The sequence below is a fragment of the Lygodium microphyllum genome, chromosome 28, assembly GCF_053477565.2.
Source record: "Lygodium microphyllum isolate KBCC chromosome 28, Lygodium_microphyllum_v1.1.10, whole genome shotgun sequence".
In the NCBI taxonomy this organism is placed as follows: domain Eukaryota; kingdom Viridiplantae; phylum Streptophyta; class Polypodiopsida; order Schizaeales; family Lygodiaceae; genus Lygodium; species Lygodium microphyllum.
The window spans coordinates 1,413,067-1,435,000 of record NC_141162.1 but is presented as its reverse complement, the minus strand read 5'-3'; the positions used below and the strand labels follow the sequence as shown (position 1 = coordinate 1,435,000).

At 42.4% G+C, this 21,934-nt stretch overlaps 2 protein-coding genes and 1 long non-coding RNA gene across 3 annotated transcripts in view; all 3 read left to right on the top strand.

The window, feature by feature from the left end:
* Positions 1–1,548: 1,548 nt before the first annotated feature.
* On the top strand, positions 1,549–6,402 carry LOC148011122 (pentatricopeptide repeat-containing protein At2g13600-like). The gene has a single exon (XM_087670147.1). It carries the CDS (start codon positions 1,788–1,790, stop codon positions 3,564–3,566), a length of 1,779 nt encoding a protein of 592 aa, XP_087526273.1. The 5' UTR covers positions 1,549–1,787; the 3' UTR covers positions 3,567–6,402.
* An 11,878-nt stretch (positions 6,403–18,280) lies between these two features.
* Positions 18,281–21,934, top strand: part of LOC148011119 (uncharacterized) — a 108,960-nt gene continuing 105,306 nt past the window's right edge. The window contains exons 1-4 of the mRNA XM_087669887.1: positions 18,281–18,449; positions 18,524–18,629; positions 21,261–21,395; positions 21,518–21,657. Of these exons, the coding sequence (XP_087526013.1) occupies positions 18,281–18,449; positions 18,524–18,629; positions 21,261–21,395; positions 21,518–21,657 (550 nt within the window). The remainder of the gene's footprint in view (positions 18,450–18,523; positions 18,630–21,260; positions 21,396–21,517; positions 21,658–21,934) is intronic.
* LOC148011121 (uncharacterized) lies at positions 20,285–20,755 on the top strand. The gene is made up of 3 exons (XR_015689294.1): positions 20,285–20,388; positions 20,463–20,535; positions 20,640–20,755. It is a non-coding gene; the product is annotated as an uncharacterized LOC148011121 (long non-coding RNA).

Below are 21,934 nucleotides of genomic sequence, written 5' to 3'. Positions count from 1 at the left end.
TGCGATAAGGGGGAGTGGCCTTGTTGGACGGGCAAGTCGAAGGTCTCGATATAGCCAGGAGTTGACGCCGACGGATGCGATAAGGGGGAGTGTGGAGCGAGCGAGCGAGTCGAAGGTCTGTTGAGGATACGGGGCGCATCAAGGAAGAGGTCAAGGGGAATGAGGAGCATACGGGGCGCAGAGAGAGAGAGAGAGAGAGAGAGAGAGAGAGAGGTAAACGCGCTTCTCTCTCTCTCTCTCTCTTGACGTCTGTCTGAGAGAGAGAGAGAGAGAGAGAGAGAGAGAGAGAGAGAGAGAGAGAGAGAGAGAGGGAGAGGTAAACGCGCTTCTCTCTCTCTCTTTGACATCTGTCTGAGAGAGAGAGGAAGAGCATACGGGGCACATCAAGGAGTACAGAGGGAACCAGGAGCTGACCAGGAGCTGACGCCGACGGATGCGATAAGGGGGAGTGTGGAGCGAGCGAGTGAGTTGAAGGTCTTCTTACTGAAGATGAAGGGGGACTATCATCGTTATCTCGCAGAGTTCAAAATGGGTGCAGAGAGGAAGGAAGCAGCCGAAAACACATGCGCATAGCGAGAGAGAGAGAGAGAGAGAGAGAGAGAGAGAGAGAGAGAGAGAGAGAGAGAGAGAGAGAGAGAGAGAGAGAGAGAGAGAGAAGCGTCTCGTCAGAGAGAAGCACGAGAGGTATATTACGTCAACATGATTCGAAGGTGAAGATGTGTGAACTGAAGATGAGAGAGAGAGAGAGAGAGAGAGAGAGAGAGAGAGAGAGAGAGAGAGAGAGAGAGAGAGAGAGAGAGAGAGAAGCGTCTTGTCAGAGAGAAGCACGAGAGGTATATTACGTCAACATGATTCGAAGGTGAAGACGTGTGAACTGAAGATGAGAGAGAGAGAGAGAGAGAGAGAGAGAGAGAGAGAGAGAGAGAGAGAGAGAGAGAGAGAGAGAGAGAGAGAGAGAGGTTGACCTGAAGACGGACAGGCGTGGCAGAGAGAGAGAGAGACAGAGAACACAAAAATGCCTAGAGAGAGAGAGAGAGAAAGAGAGGATTGACCTGTTGCCTGCTGCCTGCTCCTGCTGCTTGTTGGCCTGCCTCCTCCTATCCCGTGAGAGTGAGAGTGAGAGTGAAAGTGAGAATGAGAGTGAGAGAGAGAAGAAGAGAAGGTGGTGGAAGGAGACCACGTTTCTTTTTTTCTACCCCCAAGCATGTGACATAAATGGTCACTTACCTTTCTTTCTGCCCTCAATCATGTGACATTAATGGTCACTTTGGTTTGGTTTGGGAGCTAGGTTTGGGAGTACTGTGGTGGTTCGACACTTTCCCGAACCTGTAGCTCAAATGTGACATAAATGGTCACTTACCTTTCTTTCTGCCCTCAATCATGTGACATTAATGGTCACTTTGGTTTGGTTTGGGAGCTAGGTTTGGGAGTACTGTGGTGGTTCGACACTTTCCCGAACCTGTAGCTCAAATAATAATGTAATGTAATGTAATGTAATAATGTAATATAGATAGATATAGATATCAGTACAGAGTACTAACCATTCTCTTGGCTCGCGCACTGAGCATCTCGTGGTGGAACGGGTTACCTATCACTATGCTATTATGTATATGGGACTCGAGGAGTTGTGGGCTCTGTTGTTATGAAGAAGAATAATGGAGAGGGCATGGAGATTTTCCCGTCTTGATAAGAGACAATGCCTGCATCTAAGACAGGAAAATCGCCATGCCCTCTTCATTCCTCTTCTTCTTCGGGAAAATCTCCATGGTATGCCCTAACAAGAGACGATGCCTGCATCGAAGGTCCACTTTCTGGCTCTTCTTCAGGAATGCATTGAGAAGAAGGATCTGATCACAGGGAGGCAACTGCACTCTGAGATAATCAGGGATGGCTTCGACTGCATGCCCATCGTCGCCGACCATCTGATACGCTTGTTCGGTTCTCTGGGAAGCCTACTGGAAGCAAACTTGTGTTTCTCCAGGGTTGGGACCGCATCTGTTTACACGTGGCACGCTACCATTGCAGCTCATGACCTGCACGATGAAGCTGACAGAGCCCTGGAGCTCTATCATCAAATGCATCAGGAGGGGGTCACCCCAGACAAGTTTGTTTTTTCATGTGTATTGAGAGCATGTGCTAGCTCAGGTGCCATTGGGCAGGGACAGTTGCTGCATAATCAGTTAGTCACATACTCTTATGAGACTGATGAGGCTGTCACCAACTCACTTGTCTTCCTGTATGCCAAATGCAACAACTTAAGGGAAGCAAACTGGGCTTTCTGCAAGTTGTCGAATCCAGATGTGGTTTCGTGGAGCACTATAATCACTGGCCATGCTGAAAAGGGCTTTGATTATTCAGCCCTTGAACTTTACCAAAGAATGCAGAGGCAAGGGATAGAGGCAGATCGAGTAATGTTCCTGTGCATCTTGAAACTGTGTGGTAACTTGGGTGCCATGAGTTTAGGCAAGATTGTCCATAATCAGGTTATCAGTAGCAGATTCAAATCGGACACTTCTATTGGCAACGCCTTAATTGATATGTATGTGAAATGTGGCAGCATGGAAGAGGCACAGAAAGTATTTGAGCATTTGCCATGTAGGGATGTGATATCATTTACTGCAATGATTTTAGGATTCACTGACCATGGCAATGGTTTTTCTGGTGTTGAGCTCTTTGAGAAAATGATGCAGGAGGACATAAAGGCAGACAGAGTCACGTTTCTGTGCATATCAAAAGCTTGTGGCAGCATTGGGGCAGTTTGGAAAGGCATGGCAGTGCATGATCAGATAATCATGTTTGGGTTTGATTCAGATGTTGCTGCTGGTAGCACCATTGTTGACATGTACGCGAAATCTGGGGTCCTTGAGGCAGCATACAGTGTCTTAAACAAACTAGACACTCGCAATGTCGTGTCATGGAACGCAATGATAGCAGGGTATGCTGATCATGGAAATTGTGGCATGGTTGTGCAGTGTTTGGAGCTTATGCAGGCAGATGGTTTACAGCCGACTGCATTAACCTATTCAATCATTCTTACCGCATGCAGTCATGCAGGCAAAGTCAAGGAAGGCTATATGCACTTTATTTGTATGAGGAAAGTCTATGGCATTATTCCCAGTTGTGAACATTATCTCTGTATGATTGACCTGCTCAGTCGTGCTGGATGTCTGCATGAAGCGAAGCATTTACTGGAAACCATGCCCGTAAATATAAATAAGTGTGATGGTTGGACATCTTTGCTGAGTGCATGCAGAAAATATGGTAATGTTGAAGTAGGTCAAAAGAGCTTTTCTAACCTTGCTCAACTGGAACCAGGTGATGGTTCTTGCTACATGCTGATGTCGAGCATTTATGCAGATGCTGAGATGTGGGGTGAACATGATGCGATGCATGATATGAGAAAGTGCAGATATGCGCGGAAGAAGCCCGGGCAGGCCTGGATTGAAATACAAGATAAGGTCCATGAATTTTTTGTTGGTGACACATTTTATCCACAAGTGAAAGAGATGCTCTCAAAGCAGGATAGGTTGAGGAGGTCCATGAAATGGGAAGGATTTATAACATAAAACTATGTGATTATACTTTCATGTGGGCTTCTTGTGTGTGAGTTAAGTGCAATTTATGTAGCTGGACATGACAAAGCTAAAATGATCTGGCTGTTTGACTGGAACTTTCTACTCTTGAGATTGCCTTCATATAGTATTACTGCATCTGATTCACAGGGTGGTGTTTTAGTCTATCTGCACCCCTCAGCAGTTCCCAGAGAGTACTTAACCTCCCAAAGGTTATAAGGGCAAACATGCACTCTTGTTATTTTTCTTTCTTTCTTGAGGGAGACCAGGGACCAGCAGTATAACAGAGCTTCTTGCTCCTCCTTGCCATGAAGGTAAGTCAATGTTTCACTTGTGAGCTGTCACAGCTTCCAAGCATAGAAGATATACACATACAGCTTTTTGCGCAGGCTCTGTCGTCACTCATGTTTACTCCAGGCAACATGATCCAATTTCATCACTTCAAGATGTTTATGACATTTCAGGCATGTATTGGTTCTCAAATAATCAGGATCTTGTTCATACCACTGACCTGAGTGACATACTTTTCAGCATGTTTACTGTCAAAGAGATTTAGCAAATGGAACAAAGCTTATCACATTGATGCTTTTTTAGCGAGTCATTAAATTCACATGTTTTCCATTCTTGAGAGTTTGCCAGAAGCAAACCAACCATTCAGGAGCTTGTCAGATCCAAGTGTGTTTCCATGGAGTGCTATTATTTCTGCACATGTTAGACTTGAGGAGAATGATAAAGCTACAGGCCCACATAATCAAATGTTCAACTCATGCTTACAACCGGATGAATATGGGATGTCGAAGCATAGTGAATTAAGGTAGGACACGTGCTGGAGGCTGCAGTTGAATCTGATGAATTTGTTAGTTGAAATATACTCCATCTGCAGGATTCTGGAGGATGAAAGTGTGGCATTTAACAGTTTGCCAGCTCAAAGTGCTGTTAACATTCAGTGTCTCAGTAACAGGATATAGGGTATATTAACAAGGCAATGGGAAGGTGCTCCAACTCTTCAAAGAAATGCTACAAGAGTGCATGCAACCTGATCAGGTTAACAGTTGTTTCTGTTCTCAAAGGTTGCCCCAGTTTAACAGCCTTTTTATACAGTAACACAAGGGATAGAGTTTCATGGTTACCTTGTTGAGACTGGGTTCGATTGGGAGACCATCATTGGTAATGTCCTTGTATGCAAGTTGTCATCGGCTTGAAAATTCAGCCATTGTGTCAAACAAGTTGCTGATACAGGATTTGGTGCCTAGATGGCCTTGATTGCTGGCTGCATTGAGCATCAATTGGAGGACAGGTCTCTCCACTTTTTTTTAATATATCAGCAAGCAGGGGCTTATTGGTTGTCGTTGTCATCATCATCATCATCAGCAGCAGCAGCAGCGGCAGCGGCAGCAGTACAAAGCTGCTCAATCCATCACTCCTACCACCCGCCCAATTAGTCACTGGGACTCTAACAGAAACAAACAGAAGCCAAAGTTCTCTTTGAACCCTTGGAACAGCAGTATTTAACTGCTTTCTGCTATGCAGCAGGCAAGAGTGGAACAGAATTTAGCCATTCTCATTCACATCTTGAAAGCTTGCTCCAGCCTGTGCGCTTTGTGGCAGGGAAATATTTATGATGTGTGTTTGTCCTTGGGACTAGATGAGAGGTGGCAGCAGCCTAAATGGCATGTCTGGGAAAGTATGCCAGCCTTGTTACATGAAATGGTGTTAGAAGACATGTCTTGGCAGAATGTAGTCACATAAGTGCATGGAATTAAACAAGTGCTACAAATTAAAGATGAACTACTTTGGTGTGTCCATCTCCCCTACTTTGGCACATTCCCCTCAGGCACCAGAATCACTAGAGCAAAGCTCGACACCAGTCGTGCCGTTAGAGCCAGCACACCAGTCACATGGAGGTAGGGTGTTGCATGAGATTGCAGCCAATCACCCACCACCACTAGAGGGCTGTAGTGCAGCCCCCCCCACACATTTGATCGATGCCTTACTGCCGATTCCTTTCGCAGAGCTGGTAGGTAGGGATAGAGGAATGGCCCTTGAGGTGCCTTCTTTGGCCTGCAGATCGGTTGGAGATTGCTTGCCCATATGCATTCTCAAGGACTCCATCTAGTTGGCTCTTATCGGCACCCTAGCCAAACTTTGACAAATGGATCGAGGGTTGGGACTACCCATCGTTCAGAGATGTCTTTTCCTGGCCTCAATGAGTACTTTACACCATACATTTCCGAGATTGGCAACGCCTTCGGCCATGTGACACACAGAGAGGACTTTTGTTGATGCAGTCTCGAAAGGTCCATTGAGAAACTTGTCTGTTCGAGTTATTGTACCCACAGAGTCCTTACATTCCCTTCCCCGGACCATTAAGATCCCCTCTATCCACAAGGGTTTTCTCATTGAGCTCATCGCATACATAAGACTCCTCGGCTAGTGCTTTGCATGTAGGATGATAAGACATCTTGCAATTGTTGAAGAACTATATTCGTAGGTAGTTTTAGATAGAAGAAAAATATCTATGCAAGGTAGTTCTAGATAATGCTTTGATAGGAAAAAAGTACCTATGGAAGATAGTTTTGGACAATTCTTGATAGTAAACAAAGTAACTTTGTGTAGAAGGGAACTACCTAAATAGGTACTTTTGGATAGAAGAGTAGCACGACTTATAGATAGAGACCAAATCATCATGCAATGACATGTCAAATGTATTTCATCTTGGATGTACTATTTTACATTTGGATGTTCAAAGAACTACATTTTAGGCCTAACTTTCTCAAAAACTCAACTATCTAGTGTTTCTACATTTTGGACTGCAGGATACACCTAATGTCTAGAGCAGATTTGGATTAATCTAGATATTGGACCAAGTTGACATCTTCTTATTTCGACCACTCATGTTCTACATCCTCACCACTTATATTGTCTAAATTTTACTTCTAATATAAAATCTATTTTTATTGATCTGTAGATTTGAAGCAATAGTGCAATTTGTGACATCTATTGTTATATAATGAGTAAGTCTCAATAACTAAACATGAGGGGTTGTATGAGCATTGTGTGAGAGTGAGTGTGAACAAATTTGATTTCTCTCCATTCATTGTAGTATTTATCTTAAATCATGTAATAAACTAGTTTTCACAGCAAGTCAATTAATGGAAAATTCATGAAATATACAAAATTTTCAAGAAATACAAGAAATACACCAAGTTTGTAAAATAGCCATAGCCAAGGTAGCTAAGCTTGAAGTAATATTGCCATGGAAGGCTGAGAATCAAAGATGTAAGCTGCAACATGAATATTCACCTCATGTCAAGGTGGGACATGGTATGCACCCCATATCTTGGTGGCTAAGAGCATGCACCCTTTTAGTTGGTGGGAGGAAGGAGCTTCAAAACATGTATTGCTGAAAAATGACAAAAAGATTTCTCACAAGTTTCATCTCCCCCTTTTATACTTAACCCTAGCCTCCTCTAGACTAAAGTGACATGCTTTATTACAAATCAATACATTATATTTGATAGTCCAATCACTTTTTATTGTTGTTACATTGTTTGCTTTTGTTGCAGTCTAGTTGATTGTGAGTTTATTCCAATCAACTATTTGTCTTCTTTTTTATCTACTTTCAATTGAGTCAGTTGAAGTGTTAGGTGTTTTATTCTCAAAATTTTATGCACATTGGAGTACTAGGACTTGGTAGCACCATACCTCCTTTAGGGATAAGGGAGCCAATAGACCTAGGATGTGGATAAGTGCCGTAGAGTACCATAGGCAATGCAATGCTAGATGGAGGAGACACTACCAATGACAATGAGAGATCATATATGAGGGACATGAGAAAGAGTAGAGGCCTAGAGATACAAAGATAGGTGGAGGGGGAGTGGTTAGCGATATTAGATCATCAGATCATATGGTACCACCTCAATCTCCTACCGCTTTCATAGAGACACCGTAAGTTACCCAAGATCTAGAGATTCCATAGCCCTTGATTGCAGTAGCATTGCAGATAAATGTGACACAACCTATAAAGATAGTGACATTAGTAGCTACTCAGGAGATGTGGTAGGCTACAAATGCACCATCATCTCCTAAACTCTTAGCTCATCAAGCAAAGATCCCAGAGTTGATCGCATCTTAGGTATCCAATACCCAGTAGTAGGTTGGGGAAGCTAAGTGACGAGAGTGTGAGTAGAAGGTAGAGGACTTGATATATACTCTTAAGGACTGCCCCCCATTATGACTTTTACTATAGGGGTTGTTCACTGACTTAGAATCTCTTCATTTCTAAAGCATCAAGTGCTAGCTTACACTTGTACTACCTAGTATGATTTATTTAAGAGTAGAATTTGTAGATTGGTAATTGGCTTGGATAAAGATACTCAGTTCCATGCATTGTAAGGTGACTAAAGACAATGTCCTAAAAGAAGGCAATTGGAAAAAGTAGCCTTCTTAGGCCATCTAAGATGGAATACAAATATGAGAGGTGTTATAGAGTTAAAATAAAATGGTTGGGAAAGAAAGGCTTCAAATAAAGTTTTTGTAATAGCCAAGGAAGGTGGTGAGGTGCAATTCTCTTTCATAGTGGCATTGTTGGTATAATGAAATATATCCATTCATTTTTTTGTTCTTCTTTTTACTATTCTTTTAGTTGCATCAAGACTAATGTAAACATAAGACACTATATTGAAAATCAAGTGACTTTGACAATTTTTTCTACAAACCTAAAGGTGACAAGGACAAGAAGTCCCTAGCTACATTGACTTTAAAGGACATAACAAATCAAGGCAAGGGCAAAGAGTTCTAGCATCACTTGTTTCAAATAAGCTCAACACTTTAACCATTGTAGAGTGACCAATATGCTCAAATGAGTTTCTTTTTTATGATATTCTATGATGATGCTTGTGAACTCAAATGAGTATTTTAAGGCCAAGGAATTAAGTAGTGATAAGGCTTTTGGATATTTGGACATTCCAATAGAAGCTATTACTTACTCCATGAGCCTAGTGGAACATAATGGATCATTGCTATTAGTAACATGTAGAAGACATTGTGTAGAAGCACCTTTATCCTTGAAGCAAAATGCCTTTTATGATTTTTAAATGAAAACAAGGTCATCTCCAAATAATTTTGTTGTCCATGATAATTGGAGCAATTGAAGCCATCTTGTGGAAGTAACTTTAAGGATCCAAATGTTTGAAATTACGCAACAAGAATTGAAGGATAGATACATGTCCGCCGAGCCCATTGAGAGAGATGCCCATTTTAACTTCTCATCTTCAATCATGCAACTTGTGCCATGGGATCTATCATGGCCTCAACTCCAATTATTGAAGATTAAACACTTCTTTAGCAAGTATCAATGTACCACTTTTTCCTTTGTAACCCTTTCAACTACCCCCAATGCAATATTGCTATATCTTTAAATATTCTCTATGAAATTTTTCATTAAGGAGCCATTACCTTCCTCCATAGACATTATTGCCTTTCTTGATAGCTGTTATTGTGTCACACTTTTGTTTGCTCTTTACCCTCGAAAAAGGACTTGTGAGAAGATTCACTATGTAGAAGGCTAGAGGCTCTCAATTGTACCTTGGTAAGCTGAAATTCTATTAGCCTCCCACCCATGGAAATGGTCCCCCCCTCAATGAATCAATGGCATGCCTTTATAAAATAGGCTACAAGGATGTTTATGGAAAGATGGTACAACAGGGACTAGAAAAGTCGGTCGTCATCAGGTGCTTTGGAGACATAGTTGGCCTCCAATTCTTTGGGAACTTTAGGAGAGTTGGGACATTCTTACTAGTGATACGCCCTATTTGTTTACATTTGTTGCACTTCATCTTGTTGGTATATTTTTTCAAGTAGTTACTTACAATATATCCCTTTTCATTGCAAAAGGAACATTTATTAGTCACAATATGGACTAAGAGTTGGTTTGTCAAGGTAGATGCGAAGTTGGTTCTACCTTCTGTTTGGTTTCTTTTCTCCTCATTCAAACAAGATTGAATGACATCTTCAAGTGTAGGATTTGGTATATTTTTAAGGGTAGTGACAAGAGTTGAGAAGACTTTCCTTAGGCTTTCAAAAGTATTGCAATTGCATCTTCTTCAACAACCTGAGCTTGGAAAGCTAATTGAGCCATCAAACTCTTCATGTGGGAAATGAACTTTCCTAGGTCTTCTCCTTGCTTGTATTCCAAGCTAAAGAACTTTATTTTGAGAAAGATTTTGGAATTGTTCCCTCTTGCACTATACTCTTTCTCAAGCTCATCCATTTCTATTTTACAGTTGCAAGCTGATTAATATGGTGAATTAAAGATTCATCTAGGTGCAACATTATTATGGCTTGAGCTTTTTCATCATCTTCAACATATATAGGATTGGATGGATTTGGCCAGTAGCCTCTCTCCATCATTTTATATTTTACTAATACTTACCATGGGTGGAAGTCTCTCCCATCAAACTTGCAGATTTGAGGCTTCACATCAACATAGGCCATGATAGGAAGGTCTTACCATTTGCACAATGGCAATGGTAGTGTCTATTCCTTTACAAGTTTGGCACCACAAGTAGAAGCAATCAAGTTGAAAAAAATTGATGTGAACTTGGATAAATAGATTAGATGAAGAGAAGAAAATGGTCTATGTGTTTATAGTTGACACATAGCCTTACAATGATCAATAGTGGGAGGTAAGCTTTTAGAAAATATCCTTAAGATGACCCACTTAATCTTGAAGTTATAAAACACATTTCACAATCGAGTTAAACCATGATTATGACTGAGAGTGGAGCATTAGTGCTTACAAGCACTGATCTCATACTATATGCCAGAACTTAATAATATCCACCAAAAGTGTGTCCAACCCTGAGTTGGAGCTTCTAGATCTACAATGAGCTCAAGAGAAGGTTAATCAATGATTAAAATCCATGTTAGAGTTGGAATAATAATTGGGTTTACAAAAACCCTAAAGCTTGCAATGAAGCTTTTATGGCTGCCAGGACCCACATTTAGGGTTTGGCTAACTGTGAGCGGTATAGGGATGGAATTTTCAGAAACCCTCTAAGGTGGAGATAGCTCACTTGGGGGGCTACAAATGCCTAGTCGGCCTCTGCTCTGATGTGGACAATGTCAGGCTTTATTGTGCTGTGTTGTTGTGCCCTGAGCAAGAGAAAAGATCTTTAGAAGCAATTATGTAGAAATATTGCCTCCTTTCCTCTCCCCAGGTCCTCCACTGACTAGTGGTCAAGGATGGCTATGGTAGAGAAGAAGGTAAAGTGAGAAGAATGAGGTCTTCTTGTGCATTTAGGTTAGGACGAAGCTGGAAAGAGCTTATTGGATCAAAGATGGCTCTAATACTATGTTGTAAAGCAAAGTGAGAGAAGGAAACCTTGCTTAATGAGTTGGTTACAAATACAATTGGTACACTTTCTCTACTTTGAGAGTGACTTCTATGCTGTTGATATAGCCTCACTATGGGGGGGCTAGGGTTAGGGTTTCCCTTGCCCTTCAGCTCAGTCACACCTTACCTTCCCTCATGCACCCTTGCTTACTTAGGGTTCCTATACTATACTTCTAACGTCTCTCTTCCCCCTCCCCTTTTTGATTAAACCCCCCCTCTCTCTCATGTGTACTCTCTCTCTCTCTCTCTCTCTCTCTCTCTCTCTCTCTCTCTCTCTCTCTCTCTCTCTTTAAATTAAAGAAACCTTTTTACAAACATCCCTTTTTGTCCCATTTTTAAATCAAATCTCTCTCTCTCTCTCTCTCTCTCTCTCTCTCTCTCCCCCCTCTTTTAATTAAACGTCTTTGATTAAAATAAAAAATTTAAATAATTTTTTTTCTCTCTTCTCCCTCTTCTTTTAATTAAACATGTTTAAAAGCCTTTTTAAAAATTTCCTCCCCTTTTAATTAAATCCCCCCTCTCACGTGTACTCTCTATCTCTCTTTAAATTAAATCAAAAGAAATTTAAATGTTTCTTTCTCCCCCGTTTTAAAGCGGGTGTGTTATTTTTGCAAGCTTTTGATTTCGTGCTTTTGCAATTGAAATTGATTTTTAGAGCTTTTTGAAACAACCTTGGATGCTTTGTACAAATGACATGTCAAAAATATATTGCGCATCATGCATTACTAACCCATTCACAATAAAGGGAGCAATGGTGTTGAAAGGAGTACAATATCTGATCACAACAAATAATAACATTCCAAAGTTTTGCATTACCCAAAAGGAGTACAATATCTAGAAAGGTTCCAAGATCTTCATGTAACAAAAAGGACATGTCACACCCTAATGAAGTGCATGATGATGAGTCCTCTAGAACAATGAATGAGCCATGCTTACGTTGGGCTTCCTACATAACAGGGCATATCTTACGTGTTTGCCCTAACACAAAGGCAAGGTCTGTGGGGGTTAGTGCAGGCTGATGTATGACCATGTGCTCCTTGGGTTGAAGGCCAAGTATGTGCATGTACACATAATACATATGTTTGCAAGCAAGAAATGCCTTTTGGTTAGATTCTCTTTTTTGAAAATCAGGACAAGTGCACCTAGGCTCTTCTTTGATGTGCACATCATAACCACTCTCTGTCAAGACTCGAAATACTGAATGTTGTCTCTCAAGTTGCACTACCTCCTCCAAGAATGTCACAACCATGCAACCAGCTGCCTCTATTCTCTTTTGTGCATCTTTGGAAATTCCATGTCTCCACTTGCGTCTTCTCCCGCTTGAACCACATTCTGTAGAAATAGGAGGTTTGCTCTTCTCGTTCCTTGGTGGTGCTGTAAAGCTAAAGCAGGCAAACTTGAAACCAGCCTGTCTTAGGCTGCTACACTCTTCCTTCGATATATTTGTTCCTATATCAACTGGCCACAAAGATGGAACGATTGGTGATGCTATCACTTGTTTCTGCACAGCGTTTGTATGCTTGACATCATGATTACAAAACCATATCCATTGTGCAATGGCCTTGTTCTTATAGGCTCTCTCAGACCAAAAGCATGGGGCGACTAACCCCACTTGCCGACTCTGTAATTTGCTACTGCAATTCTTTCTACCCTCCATACCAAAACACTTTCTCACACAGTTAGGTGGTGTCCTTCGTAAAGCCCACTCCTCCTGTGCCACTTCTACCTCTTCTACGTGAGTTGACGTTTCCGCATTTGGTGCACTTACTCCACTTGCAAAGGGCTTGATTGGTATCTCCTCATCCTCTTGGATACATATCTCTTCCATCTTTCCATCGTCAAACTGTATACTCCGCGGCCTGCCCCTAATTTTCCTTTGCCTTGACTCCATCACGTATCCCGGTCTATGAGAACTTACAGTTGCTCCACCTCCCTTCTTTTTTCTTTGCACAGTCTCCCTATCACCTTGCATTATAGGCTCCTCGTACAAAGGACTTCCAGCTACAACACCTTGCAACGCCCGTGCAACAGAGGAGGGATTTGGGGATTCCCTTTTGCTGGCACTAGCCAACAAAGACTCCATAGAAGGCCCAGATCTAAATAAACCTCCCCGTGGTATAGCCCAACCTCTTTGCACATTGAATATATGCATTCAAAACATCACTAACACATGCATCATAAAGTGATATCTTTCGTTTTCCACCCTCACCTGCTAACCAACTAGCATGGACACTTTCTGATAAGTTTATGCTTGGAATTTGAGCATGTTCCCAAGGACTTTTGTTAGCCTGTGGAGTCAAATCCAAAAATAGAATCAGTAGCTCTCCCCATTGCTACATTGTGCAACAAATATTAAGGACCTGGAAAAAATGTCACACTTACATGAGATTCAATTCCTCCCCAGTGGGCAATTCTTTGCTCCCACCATTTCAACCACCTATCCAAAGCCTTGATGTGTTCCTTGTTGACATTTCGTGCCCACCAATCTCGGATAGCAGAGGCCTGAAGTGAGGCTAGTTGAGTTGTCGTTGCTAGCCTCCATGCTTCACACAATTCAATGTGGTGCATTTGTTTATCCACAGGGACTAATTTCTTAGTATGCTTTTGCAAAATTTGCTCCCAATGAAAAAGACAAGAACGCTCCCTCCCTTCCATTATGTTATGAGGCCCTCCATTGTACACAGCCCTTATTGCCATCCAATTCGCACTTGCCTCATCGGACATAAATCCAGCAAAGTCAGGTGGATCATGGCCACATTGAACCATGACAGAATTCAAATTTCTCCAAAACAGGATTTGAGACTCTTCATCCTCCTCTTTAAATTCACATATTGCAATTACCTGCAATGCTCTCATGCTAGTTCATGATTGATACATTAGTATAGTGTTCATCAACAACAATTTAATTTCAATAAAAGCTTTCATTATGTTGCCACATACCCGTGATCATAAACTGAACAAGACATAGTTGCCCACCCATCAATCCTATGGGTATGATCAAAGTGCACCCATGCACGTCGTAAATCTCCAGTCCCAATTCGCCTCATACGATTCACTAAGTCCACCCCTGATGCTGGTCCCTTGGTGGACATTTTAAACAAGTAGCACTTCTCCTTGGCATCACCTTGTCCTGGAAATCTACTTCCATGGAAAAATGGGAAGACACAACGTTTTTGCAAAAGAAGTATGTTGTCATACCCATCACCAACCACCTGACCTTGTTTGGCTCTTTCTTGTGAAACAATGCCTTTGAACCTATGTGTTTATTAGAGGGTTATTTCAAATGCAAGACATACATTGTAAGCAGAAAATAATAATGCACAAGCCTACCCTTTATTCTGCACAAGAGGCATCATTTCTTCTAGAAAATGATTAAGATCCACCTCTGTCGCCTCCGACTCGTCTTCTTTTGTTAAAGATTCAAACAACATCTGCCGAGCGACTAGCATCTGTATTTTTCGTGGGCCTCCCTTTTCGATCTTTAGGACCGTGCTCACAAGCCTCCGCACCTTGTCAAGGGTTGCCCTCTTAGTGCCATGTTGAACACTGTGAGCATGCTCCCCAACATGGATCACCAAACGTGTCATTGTAGGATCCAGCGGCAACACATAATAGATCATGCATTTGCAAATGGCTACATAAGTAGCAACATTAAGACAATAGTGACATGTTATCTTGGAGTTTCCCTCACTTGCAGGATAACCCATGCTCACGGTTCTATCCAAGTGACCATGGAAAAAAACATCATTGTACTTTCCCTCTGTTATGTAGTAAGGACAAGTGATCCTAAGACATTGAAGACTTCCAAGACAATAGCTCAAGCGCAAAGTGCACTCAATTGCCATATTTGTCTGTGAGGGCCGCGACCACAGGTGACCATCATATTTTTGTTCCATACCCATCATTCGTTTCTTGCTATCTGTGGCTGGAAGCTCAAAAGCAATTGTGCCATTATACTCGATTGGGAGCTCATCCACCCTTCGTGGAGGTCCACAGAGCGCTAGTAATTTTTTCAATCTACCCGTTCTAGCTTTCTCCTTAATGAAGGCTGCAATCGAGTTATCATAGGAAGATAAGTCCTCGCTTTGGCTGCCCACACATAGGTCCTCCCCGACATTTGTGTCATCAACATCCTTCTTGTTATCTGAGTGTACGTCAAGACACACTGGAGTTGATTTGCTACAACCTGGAGTACAATCAATGTAGTTGTCAATCTCATCTTCTATTGACTCAATACTGTTAGAGATGCACACATAGTTACTTGAGTGCCTGATAGAGTAGGTGGATGATAATGTACTATCAATCAAATAGTGCGCATGCCCTTGATGATCCCATCTTGGAGACACGGTGACATTGTTTGCTCCACCATCATTCTCTATGACGGCTTGCAACCCCTGGAATTTTTGTGTTGGAGGCAATAGATTCTGTAGGTAGTACTCACTCAAAAGAATCTCCCCATTTCTTAATGAAACCCTGTGCTCTAAGCAATCACTGGCTAGTCTCCATGTCAAAATAGCAAAACTCGACATGTCGTGCCCTCTGGTGGGTTAGTATTTGATGAAGAGAAGAAAACTCTGAATATAGCTCATAGTGTGTATTTGATGAAGAGAAGGCAACAGTTCACCGTCACTACAAGCGGAGAGAAATCAATAGAAAAATTTACGACTCAACCACCCACCATCCTTCACCTTTATGCACTCATAATTTATTTATGTTGTATTAATTATTTAACGGCCAACTAGTTACCTAATTACGCAATCAACGGCTAACTTCTTTATTAGGGTTATTAAGTCTCTCCTCAACTCTCTCCTCTCTTTCTCAACTCTCTCCTCTCTTTGCTCTCACTCTCTCTCCTCTCCCTCTCTCTCTCTCCCTTCTCTCCCTCTCTCCGTCTCTCTCTCACAACGGTGCCCCACAACTCAGGACGGTGCCTCACGACGGTGCACTAGCGACGATTGATATTTTCGTAACTCCTGCAGCACTAGCGACTAACGACAGTGCCTCACGACGGTGACCTCCCAATCCGCGACTGTTCGTAACTCCTGCATCCACGACTGTTCATGCCCCGTGGCGACTGTTCGTAACCTCGTCCGTGACGCTTCGTCCGTCCCAGGTATTATCTTGAGCCCCCCAATCATCTGCGTCCACGCAGACGATGGGTCATCTCGGGATATTTTTGCATGAAGTTTTGGCATGTGCTGAGCCTCTTTATAAATTTGCATGATATTTTTGCATGAAGTTTTGGCATGTGACAGTTTTGCGTTCAAATCTGATTCTTCTTTTCTTTTGAGGGGGGGGGGGGCAACACCGAGAGAGAGAGAGAGAAGGGGGGGCGCTTCGTGGGTTGTTCCCTAGCTGTCTCTTCGGCTGAAGGCCCTTTCCCTTGTTTATTTCAATATTTCTTGATTCGTAGGTCGAACAATGCATATCCTAGTTGGTAGGTTGAATGCATGGTGACATGAAGGTAAACAGTCTAATCTTTGTGTCGCTTCGGTTAGGGTTTAGTATTAACGTGATCACAAGTTCTTTTGCAATGTTAGTAAGATGTGCTCACAAGTTGTTTCAATATTGTCTATGTACATCAATAAGAGCCTGCCGGGTTAAAGAGTAATATGATGACCTACTAGAAGTGCACCAAGCTGTGTTTGTGTATGTAGAAACCAACAGGGCTGGAGGGAAAGCCCCACAACTAGCGACTAACGACAGTGCCTCACGACGGTGGCCTCCCAATCTGCGACTGTTCGTAACTCCTGCATCCGCGACTGTTCATGCCCTGTGGCGACTGTTCGTAACTCCTGCAGCACTGCGCGACTGTTCGTATCCTCGTCCGTGATGCTTCGTCTGTCCCAGGTATTATCTTGAGCCCCCCAATCGTCTGCGTCCACGCAGACGATGGGTGGGCTTAAGCTTCGTCTTTTGGTTTACCTTTGTCACGCTTTGTCATGCTTCGTGTGGGGTAAGCCGTTGTGTTAATTCGGTCATGCTTCGTGTGGGCTAAGCCGTCGCGTGGGCCTCCAAGGTAACACCTTGAAGCCCCCCAATCGTCCGCGTCCACGCGGACGATGGGTGGGCTCATGCCCCATGGCAACTGTCCCGTATGTCGTCCCATCATTTGGTTATGCCGTCCCGTTGTGTGGGCCTCCAAGGTAACACCTTGAAGCCCCCCAATCGTCTGCGTCCACGCGGACGATGGGTGGGCTTATGCCCCGTCATTTGGTATGCGCCGTCGTGTGGGCCTCCAAGGTAACATCTTGAAGCCCCCCAATCGTCCGCGTCCACGCGGACCATGGGTGGGCTTATGCCCCATGGCAACTGTCCCGTATGCCGTCCGACGGGCCTCCAAGGTAAGAGATTGAACCCCCCATGGATACAAGCGTGTGGCTTCGTCCCATATGCTTCGTGAGAATAAGGTAAGAGATTGAACCCCCCAATCGTCCGCGTCCGCGCGGACGATCCGTGGGCTTATGCACAAGCGTGTGGCTTCGTCCGTGGCTTTGTCCCGTGACCTTAAAGAGATTGATTGTGTTGCTAACCTTAAATAGATTGATTGTGTTGTTAATCTTAAAGAGGTTGATTGTGTATCTATTTGTAAGTGTGTAGAGAAAGTTATGGCACCTAAAAGAGTGCTTAAAAAGAGAAAGAAATGTGTGTCACCTCATAGTAGCCGTGAAGTCTGTATGAAGCTACGTTCAGGATGTGTTCCTGGGCGGATCTTAGAGCAAGAAGCATCATCGTGTTTGAGATCAGTGGACACTCCTTGAACAAAGAAAGGACGTGGTCCAAAAAGATGTGTCTACATTGATGACGAAGCACAAGTGGATGGGGACTCCAATACAATTGACGGGGTTGCGGAGCACACAGGTAGTCACTTATGTGTCCATTTCATTTACATATGACGCTTTGTTCAGTGTTATGTATTAAATATGATTGGTTTAATGCTACTTTTGTTAATTTTTACTTATTAATATCTGCTCCTACAGAGACTAATGTGCAGCATGATAGTCTAGATGACAAAGAAGAGGTGAGTGGTGATAGTGATCAAAGGGAGAATGATGATGAAAAAGAAAAGAAGCACTCAAGGAACTTAGGCAAGCAAGTCTCTCTAGGACTGATGAAGGATGTGCTGAGTCAATTTTATATAAAAAAGAGGACGCTACCTCCTCTTGTGCCTCTTTGCAGATTAGTGGCTCATGAGGCAGTCAGATTTGCTACGGATGATGCCCAGTGGTTGATTCCTTCCTTTGATTCCACTGGTTATCTTGAGACTATGGGACACTTCCTTGTGTCAGTTGAAGGTCCGAGAGGGGAGACCATGTCTGTGACAGCTAGCAATCTAGATGAATGGGGTCCAATATGGCGTCAAAGAAATGAGGATTTTGAGAGGGCTCTTGGAAGAGAGTGGCAAGACCTTAAGGGTAAAAAGTTCTTGGTTTGGGATGGAAACCACAGGCTTAAAACGTGGTGGAAACGCATCAAGGAAAGTAAGTTGTCCACTGTACATGCAAGTATTGAATGTTCGTATCCCATTCTTATGTTTGTTGGTTTTCAATTACAGAGTACTCCGACTGTGCTCACTACCATGTTAGTGTACGGTGCCAATTCATTGAGGTGCCCAAGGCAAAGGAAGCAGAGCTACTACTCGCACTAGACACCACCAACGCGTAAGTCTTCTTCCTTTAACTATGCTCCTCTTTGTAATATGTTACACTTACATTCTCATATTATGCTTTTGTTCGTTTTCAATAGTATTGCCAGAGCTCATGTTACTCCAAATATTGCGCATGAGGTGTATATGTTTCAAAGGTTTGGTATTGCAAACAAAGACTCCATTCTAGATAGATTGAGTCCGGCCATGAGGAAGTGGGCTGAGGTTGAGATGAGTATAGAGGCAAGGTATTATCATGGTGTTGCTCCATGGTATAACTCTCCTTGCGGTTTGATATCTCAGCTTGTATGGAAGGTGATTTTCTTTCTATGGCTCACTTGTATGAGATGTGCTTTTCTATCTCTAATTTAGTTTTTTTTTGGAATGATAGGATGAATTTCATGTCTTCATCTCAAAAGAAACTGCTAAGCTTGAGGCTCTTGGTCTAGATGAGGTAGAGAGGAAGAAACGTTTGGAGAAGGCTACAAGGGTGGAAGAGGAGCGCCTTAAGGATAGGGGTTACAAATACCTATCCATTGCTAATCCCCAAAATGGTGATGAGTTCTTTAAGTTGTAATTTGGGCTAAAGTGGGATGATGCAAGCATGCTCAAGATCACAAGAGACAAGCTGTATTGTCTCACAAGCTCAAAAATCCCTGCGGAAAGGTAATTTGTATATATAACGCAAGGTGTGTGTATGTGATGCTTTTTTCTTCAATGCTTTCTATTTGTGTATATTGTTGTGCATCACAGGAAAAAAATATTGTTGCATCTTATGAGTCTCACAAAGGCCAAAGACCCCCAATACCCGCATTTTGGTGATTATAAGCTCTTTCGGGTTTACATGAAGAAAGAGACATATTGGGCTCACTTGCATTCGGAGGCACTACTTCAGATTGATAGGATACAAGTAGAAGGTCCACAGCTACCAGATTCATTTGAGGAGTTCTTTAAGCTTAACATGAAGAATCATGTCATGCAGGTTGACTCAATGCAGTGCCAACATATTGCTTTCTTAAGTTCTTTCTTAAAATGTATATGTGCTAATGTTAAGCGCTTGTGAAACTTGTGTAGGCTTTTGTACACCTCTTGGATGGAGTGAAATCTTCAGATGTTGCAGAGAAGATGCCGGAGCTTACGTTTTCAGCCAAACGTGTGATTTATAGGTTAGCATGCATTTTCATATTAGATTGTGTGTCTGATTTTCATATTAGATTGCATGCATTTGCTTGCGTAATTGGCAAGAATGTTGCAGGTGGATACTACAATGTGTAGAAGAGAAGAGGCTAGATGCAGCTCCGCAATTCACAAGAGAGTGGATTGATGTTTGTGACGAGAACACTATGTATTCTCCATCATTACGTGATAGAAAATTGACGGCATGGGAGGCAAGTGTTTGCCCTTGGTGGCTAGATTACCCTGTGGGGGTTATCCCTAAGCAAGAGAAAGATCTGCATGACAGTAAGTACTTCAATCTATGTAAACATCTTGTCGCTTTTGTAGCAATAGTTTTTGTGCTCATGCATGGGAGTCTAAGGGTGAATGATACTATGTAGGATTCAAGGAGGGAGTTGATACTCATGAACCGCTTACCGCACCCACCACTGTAGAGAAGCAAGCAACCAAGGCTACCAAAGGTGCCACCCAGGGTACTCAAGGTAATCCAGGGAGAAAAAATGTGCCAGAGTCCTCTATGGCACCCACCACCTCCTTTGTTGCAGATTCATCTCTTGGTCGAGAGAATTGGGAGAGGCGACCTATGACCCGTTTAGTAGGTGAGAAGTCTTATATTAACTTGAAATTCGTGTATGATTATTAAAAATAAATTACTTTGAGATAATTGTTGCAGGGTTCCAGTATCAAACATATGTCGATGCTCTATTAGTGGATGTGACCCAAATTGATAGATTTGCCCTTGATAGGTAGACATGACAACTACATATTGCAAGAACATCAATTTACATGTTGCATATAGCATTGCATCATCGGTTACTTTGCATTAATGACTATGTTGTTTTGTGTATAGCATCAACAAGTTTTTGGCAACACAAAAGATGCATCTTTATAGCAAAGATGGAGTTCCATGTCAAGAGGTGGCTCGATTGATATTTGCGGATTTTCCTACGAGCTTGCTTGTGGATGCTCTAGGTCCCATCCCTTTGGGTAAGTTATGCTTTCTATCACACAAGGTTTACATCAAACTCACTTCTCATATATCATAATACCAATGTTGTTTGTAGAGGGCATGACTATTCCCAAGTGGAACACGTTCTCAAAGGGTCTAGTTATGGGTTGTATGGACCTTGCTCGCGAGTATTTGGCCGACCAGGGATTCTTAGTCACTATGTGCTTAGCAGAGCATATAGGTGAGTTTATTACGGATGCAGCAAGGGTGGGGTTTGTGCTTCACCGCACTTGGACACTCATGTGTGACTCCAAGGCTTATCGACATCCCGTTACTAGAGAGGCGGTAAGATAACAAAGTTGGATACGTTGAACGTACGGTTGTATGTTCTAAATAAAGTTTATGTTACATGCTTTAAATAAAAACATGGATCACTTATTCTAATTCCACTCGTGAATAGGTACTTGATCTTACTGTGTGTCTTTGGCATCGTGCTGGTCATGTTGTGCCTTGCTACGACAGAGAGGCTGGGGAGAAGATTTCAGAGAGATTGTTTCCAGCGTATCGTAGCTACATGATGGATGATTGTGTCTTTCCCATGGACGTTGATGGTGTCATTGTCAGAGGCGGAGCAGAGAGGTCTCATCTTTTCTTTCGGTAAGTAGTCTTGCATGTTTTTGCTCTCAGGTTACCTTGTATGGTATTTTCATTGTTTCTACTTGCATGGCCGCAAAGATTCTGTATCTTGATTGGTGATATGTGATTGGTGATATGGTTAGGTGGTTACTAGCTACATTTACGAAACGCTACGACTATGTTTTGGATGTGTTTGCGGGGTGTGGTGGTTTGGCGCGGGCCAGTGCAGAGGAGATGAGACATTGCATGTGTCTAGAAATAGATGATGTGCTCTATGGGGAGTGTTTGTCCACCATAGTGTGTGGACTGGTACCATGCTGAGAGAGAGTGTGTTTTTTTTTTTCGAGAGACTCTAGACATTTCATTTTGTTACTACTTTTATATATATGTTTATTATACACTTCGTCATGTGACTATGCCCGATTTTGTCTAAGAGATTACATGCATTGGGATCTTTGATTTGTTTTTAGGAAGAGTGTACCTTGCAACTATTTGACACGAATATATTTTACTAGTTTTCCGTTGGTTTTGTTTTTTTGATGTGTGTGTGTTCATGTAAA

Coding starts and splice junctions, on each gene's coding strand:
- LOC148011122 (XM_087670147.1), top strand. CDS start 1,788: ATGCCTGCATCGAAGGTCCACTTTCTGGCTCTTCTTCAGGAATGCATT.